This window comes from Cibotium barometz, chromosome 16 (assembly GCF_041138505.1).
Source record: "Cibotium barometz isolate CiBa-2024 chromosome 16, ASM4113850v1, whole genome shotgun sequence".
In the NCBI taxonomy this organism is placed as follows: domain Eukaryota; kingdom Viridiplantae; phylum Streptophyta; class Polypodiopsida; order Cyatheales; family Cibotiaceae; genus Cibotium; species Cibotium barometz.
This window is the reverse complement of record NC_141061.1, coordinates 59087362-59111169: the sequence shown is the minus strand read 5'-3', so window position 1 is coordinate 59111169 and position 23808 is coordinate 59087362. Positions and strand designations below refer to the sequence as shown.

The 23808-nt window shown below is 40.5% G+C and overlaps 1 protein-coding gene across 1 annotated transcript in view; it reads right to left on the bottom strand.

Moving 5' to 3' along the window:
- Positions 1 to 14258, bottom strand: part of LOC147630797 (ultraviolet-B receptor UVR8-like) — a 38896-nt gene extending 24638 nt beyond the window's left edge. Inside the window, exons 1-8 of the mRNA XM_086810783.1 lie at positions 14088 to 14258; positions 13410 to 13554; positions 13183 to 13293; positions 13035 to 13095; positions 12731 to 12846; positions 12578 to 12663; positions 12285 to 12486; positions 12150 to 12203 (exon numbers count right to left, since the gene is read on the bottom strand). Of these exons, the coding sequence (XP_086666909.1) occupies positions 12150 to 12203; positions 12285 to 12486; positions 12578 to 12663; positions 12731 to 12846; positions 13035 to 13095; positions 13183 to 13293; positions 13410 to 13554; positions 14088 to 14113 (801 nt within the window). The 5' untranslated portion in view covers positions 14114 to 14258. The remainder of the gene's footprint in view (positions 1 to 12149; positions 12204 to 12284; positions 12487 to 12577; positions 12664 to 12730; positions 12847 to 13034; positions 13096 to 13182; positions 13294 to 13409; positions 13555 to 14087) is intronic.
- Positions 14259 to 23808: the final 9550 nt, after the last annotated feature.

Here is a 23808-nt window from a genome sequence, read left to right as displayed (position 1 = left end):
GAATCTTGCATGCATGGTTATCACCCAAATAAACCACTCCTTCATTGCCAGCAGTATACCTGACAAACAAGTCTCTGCAACCTGTGACAAAGGAGGCACCTGAATCAATGATCCATGAGTGCATACCATGACCACCTGTAAGAAGTGAATGGGCATCAAGTGAAGACGTAAATAGGACCTCATCCTCACTGCCACCTGCATGTGACACATTGATTTCTTCAATCTTGACTCCACTTTTGCCCTTTGGCTTTACATCTTTGGCTTCATCTTTCTCTTTGTCTTTGCCTTTTCCCTTTTTCTTTTGATCATTTTTCCATTTGTAGCATTGCTTTTTAATGTGTCCCTTCTTGCCACAATAATGGCATTCCAAATCCTTTTTGGAGCGAGACTTGCTCCTTCCCCTTTCTTGGCTTTTTCCCCTTTGCTGGGATCTCCCACGTGCATTCATTGCATTAGACTTTCCAACAGAGTTGTTTTTCTTGTTCATCTCTTCTTGAAGAAGAGCACCCTCAACATCTGCATATGACAGCATAGCATGCGAATTGCTAGTGGCTGTCCTGAATGTGTCCCAACTCTCTGGCAAAGTGCATAACAGAAAAGTGGCTTTGAACTCATCATCCATTGCCAACTTTTGATTAATGACCTGGCTGACAATACCATTAAACTCATTTAGATGGGCTGTCATAGACGCCCCTTCCTTCATCTGAAGACCTATGAGTTTCTTCAACCAATACACTTTGCTTGAGGCACTTTGTTGGGCATACAAGTCCTGCAATCTCTGCCACATTCCCCAAGCTGTCTTCTCTTCACGAATGCTGAAAAGTAATGAGTCTGACACAGACAACATGATAGTAGATCTTGCCAGCTCATCCATATCTTCCCACTCTTCAGCAGTAAGAGAAGCGGGCATTACACCCCTTTCTTTGATAGGCTTGTGCTGCTTTTTCTGGAGCAACACATTATAGCACTGGGTTTGCCAAATATCATAGTTATGTGAGCCTTCAAGCTTCTTGATGTGAAGCAATGAAGAGCTCTCACCTGTGGTTGCCATAGCAATATGCAACCTGTCAATGCCTGACTCCCTGCAAAATGTGCAAACACTGCACCAAAAGCACACAAAGTGCTCACAGTTGTTCTCCCAAGCTTTATCTCCCACTGCGGAAGCAAGAATGCAACTTTTCTCCCACTGTTTGTGATGAAATCACCAAAATCTGGTTGCTGCAGATTTTGGACAGCACCTTAAATGTGCTCTGTTGCCCTTCCAAAGTACTGTACAGCAGTACCAAGTGCTCACCAATGATGTACCAAACCTGTACCGGCAAGTACAGCAGCTGAAATTGAACCTTTTCCTCACTCAAATCAGTGTACAGCCATGCCAAAACTTGCACAAAGCTGTGCCAAATCTGTACCAGCAGGTACAGTAGCAAAAAATGCTCTCCTGGCTGTCCAAATGAGTGAAAATCAGACTTTTACAGTCCCAAACACTGCATACAACAGTTCCGAACAGAAATTGGGCAAAAGCCCCTTGACTGCAAGCTGATTTCTGAGGATTTAAGGCATAAAAGTCTTGCCTGCTGCTTTGCCAAGCTCAACAAGCATAAAATCTTGAAAAGCCCCTTGATTTAAGATCAATTGCTGATCATATATGGTACATTGATGCACATAAAGGCATCCAGAGTGTTCACGATGCTTCCCCCAGACACATATACATCAAATACATGAAAGCCCCTTGATTTACAGGCACATTGAGTGCTTGTCAGGCATCAACACATTGTCCACAGCATCAAATGCGATTACCTGCATGCAAATCAATCCAATCGGCACAAAAGCCCCTTGATTTGCACTGCAATTTGCTGCAAATTTTGCAAATCAATACGATCGGCACAAAAGCCCCTTGATTTGCACTGCAATTTTGCCCAAATGTGCGATTTCTCACATCATACAGCATGTATGAGTGCTTAATTGCACAATTACATCAAAAGCCCCAAATTTCGACATCCAATTTCCTGCAAATTGATCCTGATTGTAACCAATGTCACCCAATTTTGCCAATTTTGCTCAAAAATTGAGCAATTCGGCACCTGACCTGCTCAATTGATGATTGTACCTGCTCAATTGCAAATTGGACATGCAAATTCCAAAAGATTGAAGCAAATACCTCAGGTTATTTTCTGATTTTTTTGTTGCAGGAAAGGGAGGAGGGCTTCGTATTTGCTGATGTGCAGGTAGGCAATTTTGATCCAGGTGCTTGTCTTCTTCCGAGAAGTCTTATGCAACACTGCCAGGAAAACCCCAGCAAGCTGGGAAATGCCTGTTTTTCCCCATTAAGATACAATAAACGCCTCTGAATCAGAATACTCCAGAGAACATGCAGCTGGAAAGTCGACGCCTTTAAAAAAAAGAGAACGCTTTCGCCATGCTGCCTTCGCCGTGTAGAGCTACACGTGTTTTCGCTACACATTCAAAGAACGTGCGTGCTCTTGGGTGTCCCGCTACCACACTCGCCTGGCTGCTGTAGGCGCCTGGCTACTGCCTGCTGGGCTGCCTGCGCCGATTCTGTAAACAAGCGAAGCCACCCACCGCAAGGACTGCCACTTCGCCTTCTTCTCCACCTACGCCTGCCCTTCTACGTGCCCGAGCTGCCACCTCTCGCGACTGCTGCCTTGTGGCTAATGCTACACGTAGCTCTGCCACGTCAACTTAATCAACCTGCTTCAGCTTGTAATGGGAGCCTACAAATACAGCATATAGAGCCGTCAATTTTGCTGCCCTGCACTGAAGGTGTGTGAAGCGAAGGCTACAGAGATGAAACCAGTGGCACTTGCTGCTAGCTCTGATACCAGTTGAATGGGAGAATTAGGGTTAGAGTAATTCATGTGGGAGACATACACAGAGAAGAACAAGGGAGAGAGAGAGAGAGAGAGAGTTGTGGGGATAAGTCAACTCATGAAGATGAGTGTGTGACTCCCCTATCACACATGTATATTGCACTAGTACACATAGTGCACTTAGTACATTAAAAGTACTAAGTGTACTATGTACTATAACTTATGGGCTTGTACACACTATAAGGGTGGGCATTATGCCTTTACCCCAACATACCATAGTTGGTACTGAGTTTAAGGTGGGTGAGTTGGATGACATTAGTGGCCAATGTGGGAGGTGAGGATGTAGCTACAGCAGTGTGGGTACTACGGAGGCAGAGGTCTTGGAGGCTTGTGCAACTTGCCACTTGGTACAATCTTTCTTACCATGCCCCACTATGTGGCAGAAGAAACATCGGTTCCCCCCCTAATGTTAGTATCCAACCCACTAATGAACCATTTCAATTTATCCTCCTCGGATATTCCTAATTGTTGCACTGACGAGATAACTCTGTTAGAGTATGTTAGTACTGGAGATCCATTTGGGGAGAGTCTGTAGAACTCATCCTTAAGGTTGATCATGTATTGGGGAGGAAGAACCGTTTTTTTAGCTCGAGCACGAAAGTGTCCCATACATAATGAGAAGCGCTTGTGATCCGGTCTACATGTAGACTGGAGCAATGTTGCCACCCGATAACTGCTTTGTCAAAGGTGTGAGGTGCTACCAACAAGCAGACTCTGTCTTGAGGATCTAAAAGCTTAGCCAAAGGGAAGTATGCCACAAATTAATGAATAAATTGCATAACTGGAGCATGACCACACTTACCATCATACTTACTGAAATTTGGTTGAGCTCGTATGATGGTAGTGGTTGAGGCGGTGGAGGAACTTGGACCATGTTGCGGCACGGTGGGAGAATTGATAGCATTTTTGCTTGCATAGAAATCCTGTTGGTTTTGGAGTTGCATAGAGTCTCGTTCATAGTAACAAAAAAACCTGTTTCTAGCTTTCGAAACCTCGAAACGGTTTTTTAAAACCTCGAAACCTCTCCAGTACAACGGTTTCTCCCAAATTTCAGGTTTAGTTCCCTCCCCCCCAATTTTTTTGGGGATATTTTTACTTTTATTTTTCTTCCATATCCTCCTCATCACCTTCCTTCCCTCTTCTTCTCTTGCCTCCCTCCTTCCCTTTTCCATCTTCTGCTACTTCTTTCACCTCTACTCCTCTTCCTTTATTCTCTTCTTCTCTCCTCTTCATCTTCCTCTCTCTTCTTCTCTCCTCTTCTTCTCCCTTGCTCTTCTTCTCCTTTTCTCTTCTTCTCCTCTCTTCTTTTCCTTTTTCTTCATACACCATCCTTCAATGTCTTAAATCTTTCCCAATTTTAACCTTCTCTTCTTCAATTTCTTAAGAGTACTTGATTGAACCACTTGTGACATCTAATCAAGCAAAATTGCCATTATGCCTCACCAAAATAAGAATGGTTCCCCGAGATGTGTGAGAAGAGACCATTTTTTCATCATTACACTATGTTTTTAGATGGCTACTATAAATTCTTTAAGTATTTATACTTTATGAAATTATTGATTTTTCGAAACCTCGCGGTTTCTTAGCCGAGGGACAAAACCTTTCAAAACAAAACCCTGAAAACCTCGAAACGAAAAAAACCTCAAAACGTTTCTTGTGACTATGGTCTCGTTCAAGCCTTTGTTGGTGTTCTCGGCCGCTTGGTTTACTCCCTTCGTTCATCATCATATCAGGCTTCTTTGTCCCTTCGTTCTTCAGCCTTTTCGACTTCTTCTTTTTGTCTTTGTTGCTCCATGATGAGGAATAATCTTTCCAATTCTAAAAGTTCTTTTGGCTCTTCAACTGCTTCCTTGGCTTTTTCACCCTCCTCTTTAGCTTTTTTTCTTTGGCTTAGCCTCAATTTGTTGCATGAGCAATCTGTTTTGTTCCAATATTGCTTTGACGAAATCTTCACTGAATTGCACAAGCATTTCTATGGTGGTGTCTTTTTTGTTGATTTCTCCTTCCATGTCTTCTTTGTAGCTTTCTGAAGAAGTCTCTCCTGACAGTGTGGAGGCTTGGGTGGTTTTTCTTGACCGTAGTTTTACCATCCACGAAATGCTCTTACTTTTGGGTATAGCTAAGTTGGGTCACAATTCGCAACTCTGATACCAATGTAGCATGCAATAGGTTGATCGTCGTAACATGCAACAAAGCCTTCTTTAAACATGTGAGTTTATGCAATCCACTTTACTTTAAGAGAGAACAATAAGGAGAGAGAAGATGAGAGTCGACACCAGATTGCGTCCCTATTACCCACTGAAGGGCCCCTCCTCCAAGCAAGAGTATTTGCTTGTATTTCTTTGGAGAACTTTGTCCAATGATAATGAATGATGCTCAACACAAGGACGAGGAAGATTGAACACAGGCTGAACCATATGCTAAACCAATAGCATTGTAGAAGACTCTATGAACCCACTTATGCAAGTCAAAACTAAGGAGGATATGCACATATGCTGGCTGAAGATGAAAGGATCTTCTATGCTACCTTGGATTGAAGCACGGTGTGCTTGAGGCTGTTTGTATGCACCAAGACGCCGGAGGATCTTAAGCACACATGTTCTGTTCTGGGGATGCCATCTCTTCGCAATTGGCAAAACAAATGAGCTGTACCTTGGTTCCTTATCATCTAGATATGGACGGGTTTACACCTGGTCTACATATACACATCTCTCAAAAAGCTCAGCAGTTTGAGTTTCAGATTCAGAAGGCAACATTCAAGCGAGATTTCATTGTTTCCTCTCTCATAGGGTGTGACATAATCCTCGGGATACAGTGGTTCAGACAGTATGCACTCATTCTTGATTGGAGGTGGGACACTTTCACTATTGTTGAAGGTTTTCTTGAGCCCATCATGATTTGCGGGGATCAGAGCATTAATGGGATACCACTCATTTCTCACATACGAGCCATAAGAAAAGAAGCAAAGTGTGCGTTGATTTATGTCCACTCTCAATCTAATGCAGTTCAGACAGCATCCGTAGTGGAGCAGAGGATGGCTGGTCTTTTGTCTCAATACAACAACATCATGCTACGAGACGATCTCCCACCCCACCTCCCATCTGCTAGACCTGAGGACCATCGCATAGAGTTGGTTCCTGGTTCAAAGCTTCCCAGCAAGTTTCCCTACCGCCTTTCTAAGGCATTGGAGAGCGAGTTGGAGCAATAGTTATCCTAGCTACTCCGGTCTGGATTTATCCAACCTTCCTCCTCCCAATTTTCCGCTCCCATTTTGTTTGTCCAAAAGAAGGATAAGCCCGCACGCTTATGGTGTGGATTACATGGTGTTAGATAAGCTAATAGTTAAGAATAGATTCCCCATGCTCAGAATAGAGTACATTCTATATCGACTCAAGGGTGCTAAAATTTTCTCTGAGATAGATCTTAAGAGTGGCCACCACCAGGTTTGGATCTTTGAGACCGACATTCCAAAAACCACCTTCAGGACCAAGCGCAGCCACTACGAATTTGTGGTGATGCCCTTTGGACTCACCAATGCACCATCAACATTCAACAAGATGATGTCTCGGGTTTTTCAAAATCTCATTGGCAAATGCGTCTTCATCTTTCTAGGTGACATCCTTAACTTCTCAGGGACTATAGAGCAGCACGAGCGAGATGTGGCAAAAGTTTTCCAACTCTTGCAAGTCAATGAGTTATTTATCAATGCCAAGAAGAGTGAGAGTACTGGATATCCATTACCTAGGATACATCATTAGTCATTAGGTATTAGTCTCGATCTTGAAAGGTTTAGGCCATTCTCCGTTGGGATATTCCCAAGACAGCCCAAGAAATCCGCTCATTTGTGGGTCTTTATCAAGCCTACAACATACACATGGACAAGTTTTCTGACCTTGCAGCACCTCTCATCGACTTGCTCAAGGGTGTGAAGACTCGTCGTCAGGAAGTGTCCGTTAGGCATTCTAGGCAATGCAAAAAGTGAAACTCGCGAGTGCCCGGGAGACTAGGGCCTTTGACACACTTGTTGATACCATCAATGCATATTAAAACATTTAAACATGGCCACAACCTTAACATATCCATCATCACTTTGCATAAAACATATAAGCTGGACAAACATCCACAAATGCTGAAAATGGAGCTTGCACATGTTACACCGCATAGAGGCCGGAATGGGCCGACCCCCCCCTTGGAGTATTTTATTACCCAAGGAGAATAATATCATGTACAAGCTTTAAGGGCCTTTCTCTCCCCACGGAAGATGCCGGATTATCCATATATAAATGCCATAACACAGCCCAACACGAGGCTACCAAGCCGGAACACAAGCTGTGGCAATGCCGAACCAACAATATAATCCATATACCTCCGTGTCGGTACTGATTCTTCCCCAAAAACCACGGGTCTTCATGCGATAGAGCTGGTACAGCAAGTACAACTCTCCATTCAGCCGGTACAACAAGTACAATGGCTGGTACAACCGATACAATGGCTGGTATAGCCGACACAATGGTTGGTACAACAAGTACAGTGACTAGTACATCAAGTATAGCAAGTACAAATGCTGGTACATGTACAATGGCTGGTGCAACAAGTACAACGACCGAAAATCATAATAAATGATTAAATACCCTTGCCTTCACAATGGAAGCCTCCAAAACAATCCCCAACAACCGGTATTCTTCATGGGCAGCCTTCAAGAGAGAGAGAAAGAGAGTAGCCATCATTAGGGTACCCTATAACGGTGGTAGAGGCTAGTATGCAGCAAGAGAGCCTCTCTTAATGAAGAGAGAGGGCTCCAATTTATAGATTTGGACCGAAAATCATAATAAATGATTAAATACCCTTGCCTTCACAATGGAAGCCTCCAAAACAATCCCCAACAACCGGTATTCTTCATGGGCAGCCTGTAACGGTGGTAGAGGCTAGTATGCAGCAAGAGAGCCTCTCTTAATGAAGAGAGAGTAGCCATCATTAGGGTAGCCTGTAACGGTGGTAGAGGCTAGTATGCAGCAAGAGAGCCTCTCTTAATGAAGAGAGAGGGCTCCAATTTATAGATTTGGACCTCCCATGAGCTAAAATGGCAAGAGAAGGCTACAATGACAAGTGGTGAGCCACACAATAGCTGAAGTGACAAGTGTGAGGCCACTTGTCTCAAATTGATCCACTTTCTAACAAGTGTCAAGCCACTTGTCTCACTTTGGTCCACATTCTTGCCACATGTCCCAATCTAAAAGATGGGTCCTTCCATAAACTTTATCTCTAAAAATATCCCAATTGGTAGACATTCTATCATAGGCACTTTGCCAATTCTTGGTATCTACTCAATTCGAGATGTAATGACACGAACAGAATTTCCATCGGAGTTGGGGCCAAAAATAGCAACTCTCCTAAATTTTAGGAGTGCGGTCCTTTGTATTCCAGGATAATCCCCCATTCCCAAAGCTTGTACTTTCCAAATATTTAGACATCCTGGAGTCCACCAGACCCCTTTCATACTAAGAAATGTCCAGGCTAGTGACAGAAAGTTGCCTCTGAGTCACTAGTCTTAAAGTTGGCATCATGAGATGATCCTTTTGAGGTGACTACCGATGCCAGTAACCTAGCCATTGAAGCTATTTTATAGCAAGATTGTAGGCCAGTAGCTTATTATAGCCGCAAGTTGAATAACGGCAAAAAGAATTATACAGTATATGACAAAGAGCTTTTGGGGGCGATGACCGCGCTTAAACATTGGAAGCGATTCCTTTTTCACAGTTAAGACATATCACTAGGCACTTAAATAGTTGCAAACCATGCCCAGTGCCCAATGGAGTGACAGGCAGTCCAGATGGAGTCAATTGTTGCAACAATTTGAAGGAATGATTGAATATGTCCCTGGTAAGAACAACCCCGTTGCCAATGCTCTAAGTCGAAAAGGCGTGATTCAAACATTGCAAGAGTCCACTATGCTCGAAATTCAAGGCAAAGACTTGGACAGCACAAAGGCATAGTATCCAAATTCGGAAGAATTCGGGACTCACTATCAGTTGGCCCTCAGTTCAAAACCAGGCCACTACAATATACAGGATGGTTGGTTGTTTTTCAAGAACTGTCTCTGTGTACTAAAAGAAAAGTACCAAGTCCTTCTTCATGATGCCCATGATTCTCTTGTCGAAGGTCATAGGGGTGGGTATCAATGTACCCGCAGAAGTTAGAGAGGTCATTCTATTGGCCCAAAATGCGACAGGATGTCTACCAGCACATCCAAGCATGTCAGATATGTCAAAAGGTGAAAGTTCCACATACGAAACACGTAGGGTTACTTCAACCTTTGCCTACTCCAGAGGAACCTTTTCACAACATCAGTATGGACTTCATAGGTCCTCTTCCCGTCTCAGTTGGATCCAGAAACACAGTGTATAACTATTGTGGACAGATTCCGTAAGTTCTGCATGCTCATTCCATGCATGCAGACAGCCTATCACAATTTGGTCACCCAATTAGTCCACCCGTGCTTACTCATTACGTATGTGCATTGGACTGGCATCCATGGCAGTTGCATATGGCGGGGATTGATGCCACTCATGTGATACTATGGACTTGGCTTTCCGCTGGGACTTGTGATATGCCTGGAAATGCTTTCCGCTGGGACTTGTGATATGCCTGGAAATGCCTGGAGGATTAGCGTTTCATTTGGTCTGGTATCTCGTGTACTTGCTTGGAACACGTCTATTTTGGTATATATATATATATATATATATATATATATATATATATATATATATATATATATATATATATATATATATATATATATATATATATATATATATACCTAGATAAATCCAAGAACATGCCCAAATTCACCTTTTAGGAACGTGCATGTTATATACTCATGGTAGTCAACCCACAAGACTATATAACTATCAACTCCATTATGCATAGTATGGACTAGATACTACGACATCCCCACTAACGTCATTAGTGCCCAATAGTGGGTGTAGAACTCTATATCAAGATATGCTCTCACACACGCACTCCACACACACACACACACACATAAGAGCATATATTCACACAAAGCTCTTCGTACTTTCTGTCAAACCTCCAGAGATGCAGGGCAAACTTAGCCATAATGAAGCCTAGCACTAAGGGAAGTAGCAAATAGAAAGAATTAGTCCAGCAAATAAGTAGTTGATAGGGCAAATGCACCGCTAAAGATAGAAAGAATAAGCACAATATCAACTAGTCGCAACTCGGACGAAAACTTCACAATGTGAAATCTGCATGTCCACTAATACAACTGAATTATATACCTAGATGAATCTAGGAACATACCCAAATTCACCTTTTAGGAACGTGCATGTTATATACTCATGGTAGTCAACCCACAAGACTATATAACTATCAACTCCATTATGCATAGTATGGACTAGATACTACGACATCCCCACTAACGTCATCAGTGCCCAATAGTGGGTGTAGAACTCTGTATCAAGATATGCTCTCACACACACACACACACACACACACACACACACACACACAAAAGAGCATATATTCACACAAAGCTCTTCGTACTGAGTTTCTATCAAGAGATGCAAGGCAAACTCAGCTATAATGAAGCCTAGCACTAAGGGAAGTAGCAAATAGAAAGAATTAGTACAGCAAATATGAACAAGGATTGTCCATACCAATGCTACATTACATAGCATCTTTATGTGCTTGCCTACAATTGAATTTGCATGTTGTTTTCGTACTTGCCTGCCCAATGTGTAGCTCAAGGTAAGAGGACGTAGCCCGTGAACTGTGCGTGTGAAACTGTCTGCTCACATGGCCATGTGGCATATGACACGTGGTAAGTATTGGTCAAAACCTAGCCTTAGGAATTAGCATTAATTTATAAGTGAGCGTGTACACACTTCATTAAGTTTTAAGTTTTGGGCGACCAAAACTCACTTATAAATTATGACCTGTCCTGTGTTCACACACACTGATGTCCCGAGGTGGACAAAACTCGATGCCCACCACCCAAACCTTATCCCCTTTGTACAAAGGGAGAAACCAGCCATGTGTCCATCCCAGCTTGCACCACAAGTCACTTGTTCTCTCTACCTAACACCCAGGGTGGAAATCTCATCATCTCTCTCTTCCCTCTCTCTCTCTCTTGAAGTAGGCGCCCCCCTTCATGAGCCTCTTTGGATGTATTTTCTGCACGTTCTCCTTCCCAACTCCATATCTAAGCTTGCTAGTGTGTTTTCCAAGCTTCCAAGAGTGTTTCCAGATGGTGTTCACTCTCCTACACACTCCCAATGCCTAAAATTCAGCAAAACATCTCTTATATTTGTTGTAATTTCTTGTCTTTTGACTGAAAACCCTAATTTCAACATTCCTTTCTCAAGTTGAACCATAGGGGAACCTTTCCCAGGGTTCCCTTCATCCTCCTAAAGACATTTGTCGTGAAGAATTGTGACAGATTGAAGATTTCAACTCTCCAAACACTTCCATCACGAAGACTTCCGTTGTTATCGACTCTACTTGCAATTGGTAAGCTTTAAAGCATTAAGGGTTGTTCTGCGTTTACGATGATGGTGTGTAGCTTCAGGTACGTAAACCCATAAGCAAAATTTAAAGGGTTGTTCTGGATATTGAGGGTTGTTCTACGTTTACGGTGATGGTGCAGCTTCCTCTTTGGCTTTTTTTACTTTTTCTTTGGCTTTTTCTACTTAGCCTCAATTTGGAGCTTAAGCAATCTTTTTGTTATACAATAGCTTTAAAAAGTTGTCACTGAAGTGCAGAAGCGTTTCTTTGGTAGTATCTTTTTTATTGATCTCTCCAGAGTCCATCCATGTCTTCTTTGTAGCTTTTTGAGGAAGTCTCTCCTGACATTGTGGAGGTCTGGGTGGTTTTTCCTGACCGCAGTTTTATGATCCATGGGATGCTCTCACTTTTGGGTAGCTAAGTTAGGTCACAACCTGGAGCTATAATACACATGTAAATAGATATACATATTCATATACATATGTATATACATATACATATACATATGTATATGTATGTACATTTACATATGTATATGTATATACATGTACATTTACATATGTATATGTATATACATATAAATATAAACACACGCACATACATACCCATATTTAAGTATTTGTATTTGGGTATATACATATGAATTTATTTTTACACACACACACAAAAAAAAACAAGAGAGAACATGCAAAAAACCATGTCAGTGCATGTACCAGATAACACAAGTAAGCCTCTCACCTCCCCATCAGGAGTCAATGCCATTGAATGCCAACCACCAGCTGCAATGTCTACCTGTAAAGCCCAAAGGATTACTTTTAGACTTTCTCTATACCTATGAAACAAACTATTTTAATTCAACCCAAGAAGACAGACCATGACAAGGCCGTCTAGGCCCTTGACTGGAACCGGTAGAGCACGTGGCTGTGTATCTCCTGTTCCTAACTGACCGTATTCATTGTTCCCCCATGCCCAAACCTCACCACATTCCAAGAGAGCCAGATTGTGGAAAGCACCCACTGCAATGAGCCGCACGTTTTCAAGCCCCTGGACTCGCACAGGGGTAGAAATCTGTTTACTGCATCCAAAAACCATGCAACATGTTAAGTGACAGCTTCCTAAAACCTCATGAAGTCCCCACGAACACAGTCTGATGAGTTGATGCTCACATATCACCCGGAGGCCAAGGCTGCCCCCAGGTCCACACAAGTCCATCATCCGTAAGTACCACAGAATGAGTGCCGCCTGCTGCCACCTGGTCATGAACACACTGGTCAGACACAGTGCTCCATGAATTCTTCCACAGAACAGTGCACATTTACCTGGCGAACGCACAAATGTGGTGCACAGCGTTGGGGAATGACTATGTCTCGCCTTAGCACTTTGCTGTCTCCCTTCTGCTCTGGCTCTTCAGCACACTGTCCGTACTCATTTCCACCTGTAAATACAAACACCCTTGCAATAATTACAGGGTGTAAATACATCAGAGTGTGCTTTCACGGGGCCATGGAGCAATCAGGATGTATGTACTTATGTATATGCATGTATGTATGTGTGCATGTACATAAGTATGTTTGTATGTATGCATGCATTAAAAGAAATTTTGAGAGGGTAAAATGCACCTACCCCAAGCATATGCACATCCATCTGTATCAACAGCTAGACAGTGCCAACCGCCAATAGCCGCCTAGCCACCCAATGACAAAGTAATGAACAAAGAGATGATCGTCTGAAGTGAAGAGCCAACATTCAAGAAAAACAATAAGCTACTTACCTGAACAATTTTCATGTGTGCCAGGGCTTCAACCTGACTAGGTGAACATTCGATTTTACTTTCTTGAGGATGGCCAAGGGTTCCACGTTGATTCCAGCCCCAAGTAAAAAGCTGTTTTTTACCATGAACATCAGGCAGGGAGAGAGGCTAAACTCCAGAGTGTGTGGGAAAAAGAAAGGCAAGCCCATGCAGTCACTAGAATCATCCAAAAATAGGGGTGACACTACCCGCCCGTCTTCACAGATGGCCAATGAATTCCGGCTGCCCGCGACCACACTCGTCACATTCTCCTCTTCCAATGCTTCAACTTCACAGACCCCGGCTTTATCTTTGAGATCCCCGAGGCCAAGCTGGCCATCCTCTCCAGCTCCCCTAATCCCCACAAACAACAAGAAAAGACTCCCTTGAATCATGATAAAGCATAAACAGAGCAGAATCAGCTTTCAAAAGTCACCAACTTCAGGGGTGTGATTGAAGGCCACAACCGTTGGTAAGTAACCCACCATAAAAACCTATCCTAATCCCTTAATCACTCGTAAACCACGATCAAAAGCTTCCCATAAACCAAGATCGAAAGCTCCCATAATCACCCATGAACCATCTGCAAATATACCTCTTCCATCGCCACAGAAAACCTGCTTTAAATGTTGCTTATGGGTTCAAGTACCTGAAGCTACACCATCACCGTTAACGCAGAACAACCCTTAATACCCAGAAAATACGCCCACTTAGTAGGCAATTCCAATTAAGTTCCACTAACGAAGCTCCCCCCTAAATACCCACAAAACCCTGTTTAAAAATAAACTCTGCGAGTAAGCAAATACGATTGGATTTGCATCAAGAAGTAAGAGTTTGGGCCTTCATTAAGGCAAGAGCTGCAGGAGATCAAAGGTGAGAATATTTACCACGCTAAGACGACGTCGCTCTGCATACTCTCTCCACTCTGATGTCTGCAGCGGGCTGAATGTACACGAAACCACTGAACAATGGATTGAATAACTAAAGAAAAGGTTCTAAGGTTTTAGGAATGTGGAGTACAGCTCAAAGGCAAATTCTGTGCTCCAAGCCTAGACCTTTCCGTTACATAAGCATATATATATATATATATATATATATATATATATATATATGTACATGTATGCCCATGGTCAGTATGTACCCTTTTAATTATGAATAAAGACTTATCACTGAGCCAATCAAAGCTCTTTAATATTAATAAAATAACTACAGTTTATTACATCTATCCAGTATTAGATTCGTCAGCCACTTCACTCAAATTCTCTTGTATTTAAATAATGTTTATAGTTTTTCATGACTTTTTTAATTTGCTCATGGCCCACACCCCCATTACATGTTTCCTTTATTTCTAATGAAGTACAATTGATTATTTGGCTAGCATTAAAACATTTTTTCAATTCCTACAAGCACATCTATCCAAATGGCATCACATTGTTGGTGGAAATTTATTGTAAAAAAGGTCAACTTTTTTAGTTCCCTTTATTTGTGGTATCCTCTCTCTCTCTCTCTCTCTCTCTCTCTCTCTCTCTCTCATGGGGTGTGGTGACTTAGGTGGTGATGACTGACAGAGTACGGGCACCAAGGGGACTCTCTGGAGATATCTATAGTACTATTAGGAAGCCCACTCTCTCCCACACTCTTTTGTTTGTTTATTGATGAGATCACACTCTTTGTGGACAGATTTCGGGGTGCAATTTCATGACTAGCGCAGACAATGGTACCCTTTCTATGATATGCTAATGACATTATCTTGATCTCAACATCTATAGAGGGGTTACAACGACATCTGGATGCCTTGTAGGGGTTTTGTGTGATGAGAACAACCTCGCAGTCACAACCTCACAAAACCAAGGTCCTGGTCTATCATATCTAGTTGAATCTAGCCTTTCTCATACAGAGGAGCCTAGGTGGAGATTGCTTCATCTTATGTGTATCTTGTGTGTTTCAAGGGGTTACTTTTACAAGCCCAATCTTTTCCGTGAGACCAGTTGTCGATGCACATTTTGCGAGAGGATATGCATCCGTTAGTAGCTGGAGAAGAATGCGGGGGAGTGGGTGAGCTTGAGTTCCTTGTTGCAAGCAAACTTCTTCACACACACACACAAGAGTAGACAAGAAACACACAAAGAGAGAGATGGATGGTTGAATTATCTTCTTTCTTCTTATTTCTCTACAACCATAACATCAAGATAAGAGTACATACTAAAACATACAAGGAAAAGTACATATTATAAGGAGAAGTACGTACTATAAGAGTACATAACTAAAAGATAAGAGTACATACTAAAACTTATAAGGAAAAGTACTCTACTACTAAAACATACAAGATCTATAGTGTGAACCCGACTATATGAGCTAGTGCTATAACTATGTCGCCATAACCCCAGTAAACTATTATGTATGTAAACCATTGTCACCATATCAACCACCATAATCTCACCAACCATGCTAGCAGGTGGCATAAGTATGGGTGTTATCCTAGCATGTCATTCATATCTGCACTAGTTGATCTCGATATCTCAACACTCCCCCTTGAGCTCAAATCCATACCCTACACACAAGTAAGCTTCCACACTGTAAAGTTTCTTAGCACCCAATGACTTTGTGAAGATGTCAGCCACCTCATCCTTTGTGCTAACATAAACCAAATTTACAACACCCGCTAGAACCTTCTCCCTCACAAAATAATAATGCACATCAATGTGCTTCATCCTAGCATGATACACTATGTTACTGGCAAATGCTCATGTTGTCATAATAAATGACAACGATTGTAAGATTCCTCCTATCCATGTGAAAAGAAATTATTAAATAAAAGAATTTTAGCCCAAAAATAATAAAATTGTGTATTGTTGAAGAAAGGTAAAATGTGTAATGAAATGTGCACATGGGAAAATTGCTCAAAGATCAGTGAAATTCCTTGAAGAATTAAAGTTTAGGTGGCAACTTTGAATTTTATTATAAATACCAAGGTTCACATGGTTGGAGAAATTATAAAGGTACACGTGCACATGTGCACACAAACATGTGTGTGTGTGTGTGTATATCCTTGTGTGAAAGCACTTAGATCCCACACGTGTGTGGATACCCTTGTGTGTGTATCCTTCTCTTAGGATCTAAGTGCTTTCACACAAGGGCACACACACACACACACACACACACACGTGTGTATGTGTATATGTATGTGTACCCTTGTGTGAAAGCACTTAGATCCCAAGAGAATTGGAAAAATCAGAGTCCATATTTAAATCAAGAATGTGGGATTTACCCATGACTAAGGACCAAGAGAATATATCATTAGCACATTGGAGAAAATAAATTAAATGCATTTAGCCTAACTGTGTGTACTGTTGGGGAAAAAATAATTAAATAGTCTAAGGTTTGGGAAAAAAACCATGGTTTTATGAAACAAGTGGAATTGGGATGAGTGGTAAATGGTTTTGGAGCACACATGGTTTTTGGTAAATGTTTTTTTTTTGGGGGTAAACCGTGGGTTGGAGAGTGTTTGGTGCCAAGCTCCCTCAACTTAAGTTGTTTTGGTGTATGGTGGACTCCTAAACCTTAGTCTAGCGCTTTTCTTTTGGAGTTAACTAAGTTGATGTGAAGTGCATGGTGGCTAGAACTCATACATACCAAATTAGGTGAATCTCATGTATGCAAAGAAGTAAACTCCTATATAAAGGGACCCCCATCCTCATTTTTTCTCCACGCCTAGTAAAATCTCATCATTTGCTTTGAAAATATTCCCTTTTCACCCTACAGTACTTGTATGACACTCTTATAGCTTGTAGTACCACCCAAGCTAATCAACTCAGTCATTTAAGCCAACCTTCAGAGTCTAAGGGCATTGAAACCTATGTTAGAAGGAGGTGTGGGTTTTTGAAGAGCTTGGAGGTGATTTTCTTAATTCTGAAGCACACTCACATCAAGCCTTGGGCATATCTCTCGAGTAGATTATCAAGTCCTTTATTCAAATTTTTGAATTTGTGAAGGTACATTGTCCTTTTTAAGCTTAAAGACTTCGCTTTTTCTTTTTTCAATTCTATGTTAAATGAAATAGAAAATAAAGGCCCATAAAGATCCATTAGAGGTGTGCCTTATGTGTAGAGTCTATTAAATTAATTAAATAAACCCTCCATAAGGTATGCATAGTCAACTTCGGGGTAGGGTTTTAAATTAAATATTGGGGGTGGAAAGACCTTAGAAAATTGTGTTATATCCTAATAACAAAATTATTGGAGTATAACCTTAGGATAAAAGCATTCAAAGTGGTTTGGCAACGTTCTTGACTGGCCTTAGGGGAAGCCTTATAATAAACCATTTTTATTCTAGACCACAATTGGAATACAATAATGGGAATTAAGGATTAATGGGCTATGTGAAGGTTACCTTATTAAATTAATTGTGCACATAAATGTATTCTCTATTTCTCTCTTTTCATATATAGAACTTTGGCCTTTTCTTAGATTGGCAATAGTAAATTTTCAGATAAAGAAGTTTTAAAATTAGCCTTAAAATTCTATCAAGAGTTGGTGAGAATAAAAAAGGAGCATAAGCCAAGCTTTGAAGTGAGTTCAAATGTGCCTAAATTATATAAACTCTTGTATACCCTTTTACATTGGAACCTACACAATTTATACCCCCATAAGGAACCCTAAAAGTTTGAGAGAAAGTGATGATTAAATCTTAGAATTTTACGATGTTTTGCTCTAGATATGCTCTAATAACCCCGATGATAGAAGAGTAGTATTATGACCCTAGAGTTCTCTTTTTTATAGAGAGAGATTGCCACCCCTTTTTTAATCTCTACATAGGAATAGGTAGAGGTGTGATAGAAAATAATTGGTCAAGTCCTTGAAGCAAATTGACTTTATATGATTGAGGAGAAAGAAAGTTTATCATTGACAAATGAATCAATGAGTATAGATAAAGATAAAAGTTATGTTTTGATATAGGGAATACCTTTAGAGAGAGAGAAATCCCCCTTTATGAAAAAGGAAATAACTCATCAATTGGAATTATCTCTTAAAGCTAGGAAAAGATCAAGATAGAACACTTAAAAATACACTTTTAAAGTGAAATACAAAAGGGAAGAAGTAGTCAAATTACCCTAAGCAAATAGTAAATATACCTTACTTTTGCCCTAAATTGAGAAATTCATTGTCCTCGGTATAGATCAAGACCTTGAATAAATACCTTAGGAAAAAAGTTGAGAATTTTGACCTCTCTATTAAAACAAAGGGCCTGAGAAGAGAGGCAGAAAGTCGCATGGCAAAAGCCAAGCACGTGACAAGAGGTAGGCTTTCCCGTATACACACACATAAGGGCCACAAGCAAAGGCACCCGGTAGTAGCCAAAAGCAAGGCAAGAAAAAGGGGTTGCGACAGCAGTGCCAACACATCAGCACACACCAACCAAAAACAAAAGGAGAGAAGGGGCCTGGTAGAGGCAAGAGAAGGAGGGGCTGGCAGCTACGCTTGCATAATAGCACATGACAAAAAAAGCATGTGTTAAAACCCTAAGATCTCTCTAGATAATTGTTATGCATAAACCCTAAATCAGGCATAAACTCATCCACCCTAAAAAGCATGTGTTAAAACCCTAAGATCTCTCTAGATAATTGTTATGCATAAACCCTAAATCAGGCATAAACTCATCCACCCGGCCCAAAGGATGCACACATGAATTATAATGAAATACATCATACCTTTACCTTGATGTCCCATACCATCAAGAGGTATAACTCCAATCCAGTAGCATGTAGCTATAGTGTGAAATGGTAGGTGAGTAGTTATGATCCTCTACACAAGAGAGCATAACACAACCTAGCCTCAAGATAACATCAAGAGACCATAGGCTAAGCCTCCAAGATAACATAGCCTTGGCCTCCAAGCCTCCTTTGAGTGTGCCCCATGCCCCTATTATATAGGAGGCTCCTCAAGTGACTCTTGACTCTCCATTTCCCATGTGTGACCCTTGGATGCCTGACCCTAACCTTAACCCTTAAGGTTAGTCCTAACCCATGTTCCACTAGAGCTTTTTCCCATGCTCCCATGCTCACAAGCCTAATGTGGGTTAGCCTCCTAGGATATGCACACATAATGTGCATATAACATACTTCCCCTCTCTCAAAACATTGCACTCTTGCAATGAAAAGAAGGAGAACTGTGTTGAACAATCTCAACCAACTCCCAAGTCGAATCCTCTATTTCCCTATCTTTCCACCTAATTTTAACCTCCGGGATTAGTCAACTACAAAGTTTCCTTTCCCTAAATTCAAGTACCTTATCAGGTTCATGTGGAACATAGGATAATTTTTTTACTTCAACGAGTTCTTGAGGAGTAACTGTGTTATCATCGTCACCTCCCAGATTCCCTTTCAATCTATTGATATGAAAGACTGGATGAACTCTAACATGTGGAGATAGTTTAAGTTCACACGCAACCCTACTAATCTAATGTATAAATCGAAATGGACCACAATATTTAGGAGATAAATCCGAGCATTTTTCTATTGATAAAGTCTGAGAATCTTTAAGAACATCAAAATAAACCAACGCTCCTGGTTCAAAAGACCGAGATGAGCGTCCCCTATCAGCATAAAACCGTGCCTTATCCTGAGCACTCCTAATAGAATCCCAAGCTTCGGTTAGCATTTCCTGCATATCACGCAAAAATCCCTCCATGCATCAAGCTCGATGTCCTTAAGACCGACATCAATAGGTGCCCTGGGTTGATACCCATACATAAGCATGAACGGACTAAAACCAATAGCTGTAGGTTTAAAACTGTTATAGGCAAATTCCATCATTGGAAGATATTTTTTCCAATTTGATGCTTTTTTGAGACATATGCACGAAGCATATCCTCTACAATCTGATTCATATACTCTGTTTGCCCATCAGACTCTGTAGATGATCAAAGCAATTCATACTCAAAGTAGTTTTCTTGTTGTAAACCATTTGGAATAAAGTAGGAAAACATGGCATTATAAAACAGCAGGAACCAGGTATCCATCAGCGGCCCGATGTACCCCATATCTGCTCATGGAATTATCGGTGTCCCGAGTTACCCATATCAACATAGAGAGTGATTAATGTCTCGATGAGTCACATATGTCCATCCGTAAACCATCAGATTAACTGTATAAATCACCTAAAGTACGGAACTAGAGAAAGAAATGCCAACATAGGAAAAATCCAAATTTCTTTAATCCGAACACAACAAGATAAACTTGTTGAACTCTAAAGAAAATGATTTCAACAAGTGAAAATGCCGACGAGATTACACTCATTAATACATGCAGGCTATAGATAAAATAAGTTTATCTCGAGAGAATGCCTACACTATAACTTCTAGTGAATTCAGAAAATGAGATTGACTTTGAATGTTGAGGTCAACATGCCAAGTGATGTAAGCAAAGCAACAATCTTAAGTCCAAATTATCCCATAAGATAATATATGTGAGGGATCGCTAGCATCCCATACCACCATGATACCACCCATACATACCTTAACAATTTGAAACTCCCTAGTATGCCGTCTAGGAAATATAAACAAAATCCTGTATAAAAGGAATAAAATGGCCTTATCCCAAACTTTCACATACTAAAACCTGTCTCTATATACCTGAGACCACATCAAGGAATAACTCTTTTCGAGTACATCATTAGAAAAGAATTTTGAATTATTAACGCCTTTCTAATGATAACTACCCAAAACACAATAAAGTTAGGGTAGGAAAATAACTCACCTAGATATATAAGCAACTAGGTATCCAAGTTGGAATATATACAAATATACTCCAAAATTACGTGCAAAAAATAAAGGCAAATAGCTACCTTCAAAGCAGATAAAATTATCCAAAACATCAAAAGATCCTTATAAAACCATGGATAAAAGCGTAGAAGCTCCTTGAATCCATAAGAACCATAGTTGATCATAAAAATCAATGCATGCCATCTAATGGTTATTAATCATGCCAAAAGAAGTATTAAAATTGGTGGCCAACTCATCAATCCGGAGTATATGAACGTAGTGTCATTTAAACAAAACTCCAAAGTAAGCAAGTGAAACACATGCGTGTAACACTCATTAAAAACCCCTAAATACAAGTGATCTAGGCAGAACCTGATGAGTCCATATAAAACTTGGAAAACATCCAATAAAATCCACCAAAATAAACCGATCAACTAACCCATGATGGAATTTGTCTTAGGCTTAAGAAATTAAGCATAAACCATGCTTAAACAAGTGCAAAATAAATTATCATGGAAAAGTGTCAAAGGTGAAACACACTTTGAACTCAAATTCTAGCCATCAAAAGAAATTAAGGAACATGTCCAAAAAGAATGGCTAAACAATGGTAAAAAATCATGAAAATATTATTCAGAATTAATCCAAACAAAAATATCTACTAATACAAAGTATAATCGTATTAATAATATGCGAATAACCCGTATCTATCTAATGTCAGCGCACGAGAAAATGTACTTCAACATTAAAGAACCCTCAAAAATATTAAATTCTTGAAAAAAAAACATCATGAGTTTTTTCAAATTTTTTCTAATTTTATAGGGCCTCAAAATACGAAAATTTTGAATTCCACCAAACCTATCTTATGGCATTCCAAACCTATATTTTTCCAGAAATTTTTTAGCAATTAGATTTGCCAAAATACCATTGATATTTTAAAAATATCAATTTTTAAGATTTCTAAAAAATAATTTCTAGAAAATTCCTAATTTTTCCTGAGAATCCCATCGTTCACAAAATTTCCAATTCCGCCTTACAATTCTCAAATCCAATGAAAATTTATAATTTTAATGGATTTTCTAAATTTTTGGGTCAAAAAATATATTTTTAAAAGAATTTGAATGATCACGGGTGCCCGAATGGACACACCACATGCCAAACACCAACCCCACATTTTTCAAAAATTTAAAATAACCTTTGCCTAATTTTTCGCTAATTTTTAGAATTTTTAGAAATTTTAATTTACCCCAAACACATTTAGAATAGGAACGGTCAAAAAATTTTGGAATCCCAACGATTTTTCCGGAATACAGAAAGCCAACAGTTTCAGGAAAATGAAAAGACAAAAAAAATCGGAATGTGAAAGGTCAAAAGTTTCCAGAATCCGAAAGGTCAAAAGATTTTCCGAAATGCGGAAAGCCAAAAGGTTTCTCGAGAATGCGGAAAGCCAAGAGATTTCAAGAAAATAATTTAAAAAAATTTCCAGAGATTTTTTTTTCTCAAATCCCATATTTTCTCATAATTTTAGGCATTTTTTTCAAGCTTTTTTAAAAAAATTTCAAAAGCTTTTTTGTAAATTTTAAAAACACTTTTTTAAATTAAAAAAATAAAGCGTAATTAAGCTTTAGTATAAAGCTTATAAAAAAAAATTGTAAGGGGGGGGAGTTTTTCGCCCAGCGACGACTGCTGCGCAGCTGTTGCCATATACATAGGCAGTGATGTGTGTGAACACACTGAGGACCGTCGGGGCACTTTTTCCCTCTTTAGGAGGTTTTTTCCCCCGGCTTGTATATACGCCCATCCTTCTAGGGCTAACTTATCTTTTGTACATTGACACAATCTAATACACTTTGTGTTGTGTGCATTCTTGCTTCTTCTCCTCCAAGCTTTGTGTGCTTTCCTGCAACCCTAATTCCAACAATTGGTATCAGAGCAGGCATTGGCTCCCAGGGCTACGCCGCCAGCACCCTCCGACTCACGTTCTCCGATTGAGGTGAGCTTTCACGAGCGCTTGCAGGTCCCTATACTCTGCAAATAATCCCATGGGGTTTTGGGTTCTCAGAATTTGCATCTGAGGTCGTTTCGGGCTCCGTTTTTGCATTTCAAGTTCTGCACAGGTGTTCGTCATTTTCTGCAGAAATTTCGACAGTGTAATTTTCTGCAAAACAGGCATACGTACTCTATTGTGGACCGTGCTACATAGCACGAGTTGTTTTCTGCTCAGTCTTTGCTTCATTACAGGTAGCTTTTGCATCAGTTTCAGTCAGTGGCCATGGCTGATAACAACAATGATGTATTTCGTATGTTATCTGCTGATGACAAATTGGATGGAGACAGCAACTACCCACTTTGGGCATACATGATGCAGCATGTTTTGGTTGCAAAAGGAGTGTGGAACATTGTGCAGGGTATGGATGTACGTCCAGGTTCTGTGGATGTAGGATCTGTTGAGGTGTTGCAGGTTCTAGCAGCTCTACTGTTGCTGCTGTTTTACCCACTGCTGAACAAGCTCGTTGGGATGGTAAAGATGCGCAGGCTCATGCCTTGATTGCACTTTCTGTCAAACGTAACATCACCCCACATATTCGTTCAGCTAAAACAGCAAAACAGGCTTGGGATATTCTAGCTGGTTTGTATTATGCAGGTCGTAACGAGGCAAAAATCGCTTACCTGCGTAAAGAGCTAGAATTGAAGATTATGCAGGAAGATGATGACATGAATGTTTTTCTTGCTGAGATTAAAGATCTCAAAGAACAGTTGATTTCTGCAGGTGAGATTATTCCTAATCATTCTCTTGTGCAGACTGTTCTTGATGCTTTACCTGAGACATATCAGACTTTTGCTTCCACGTGG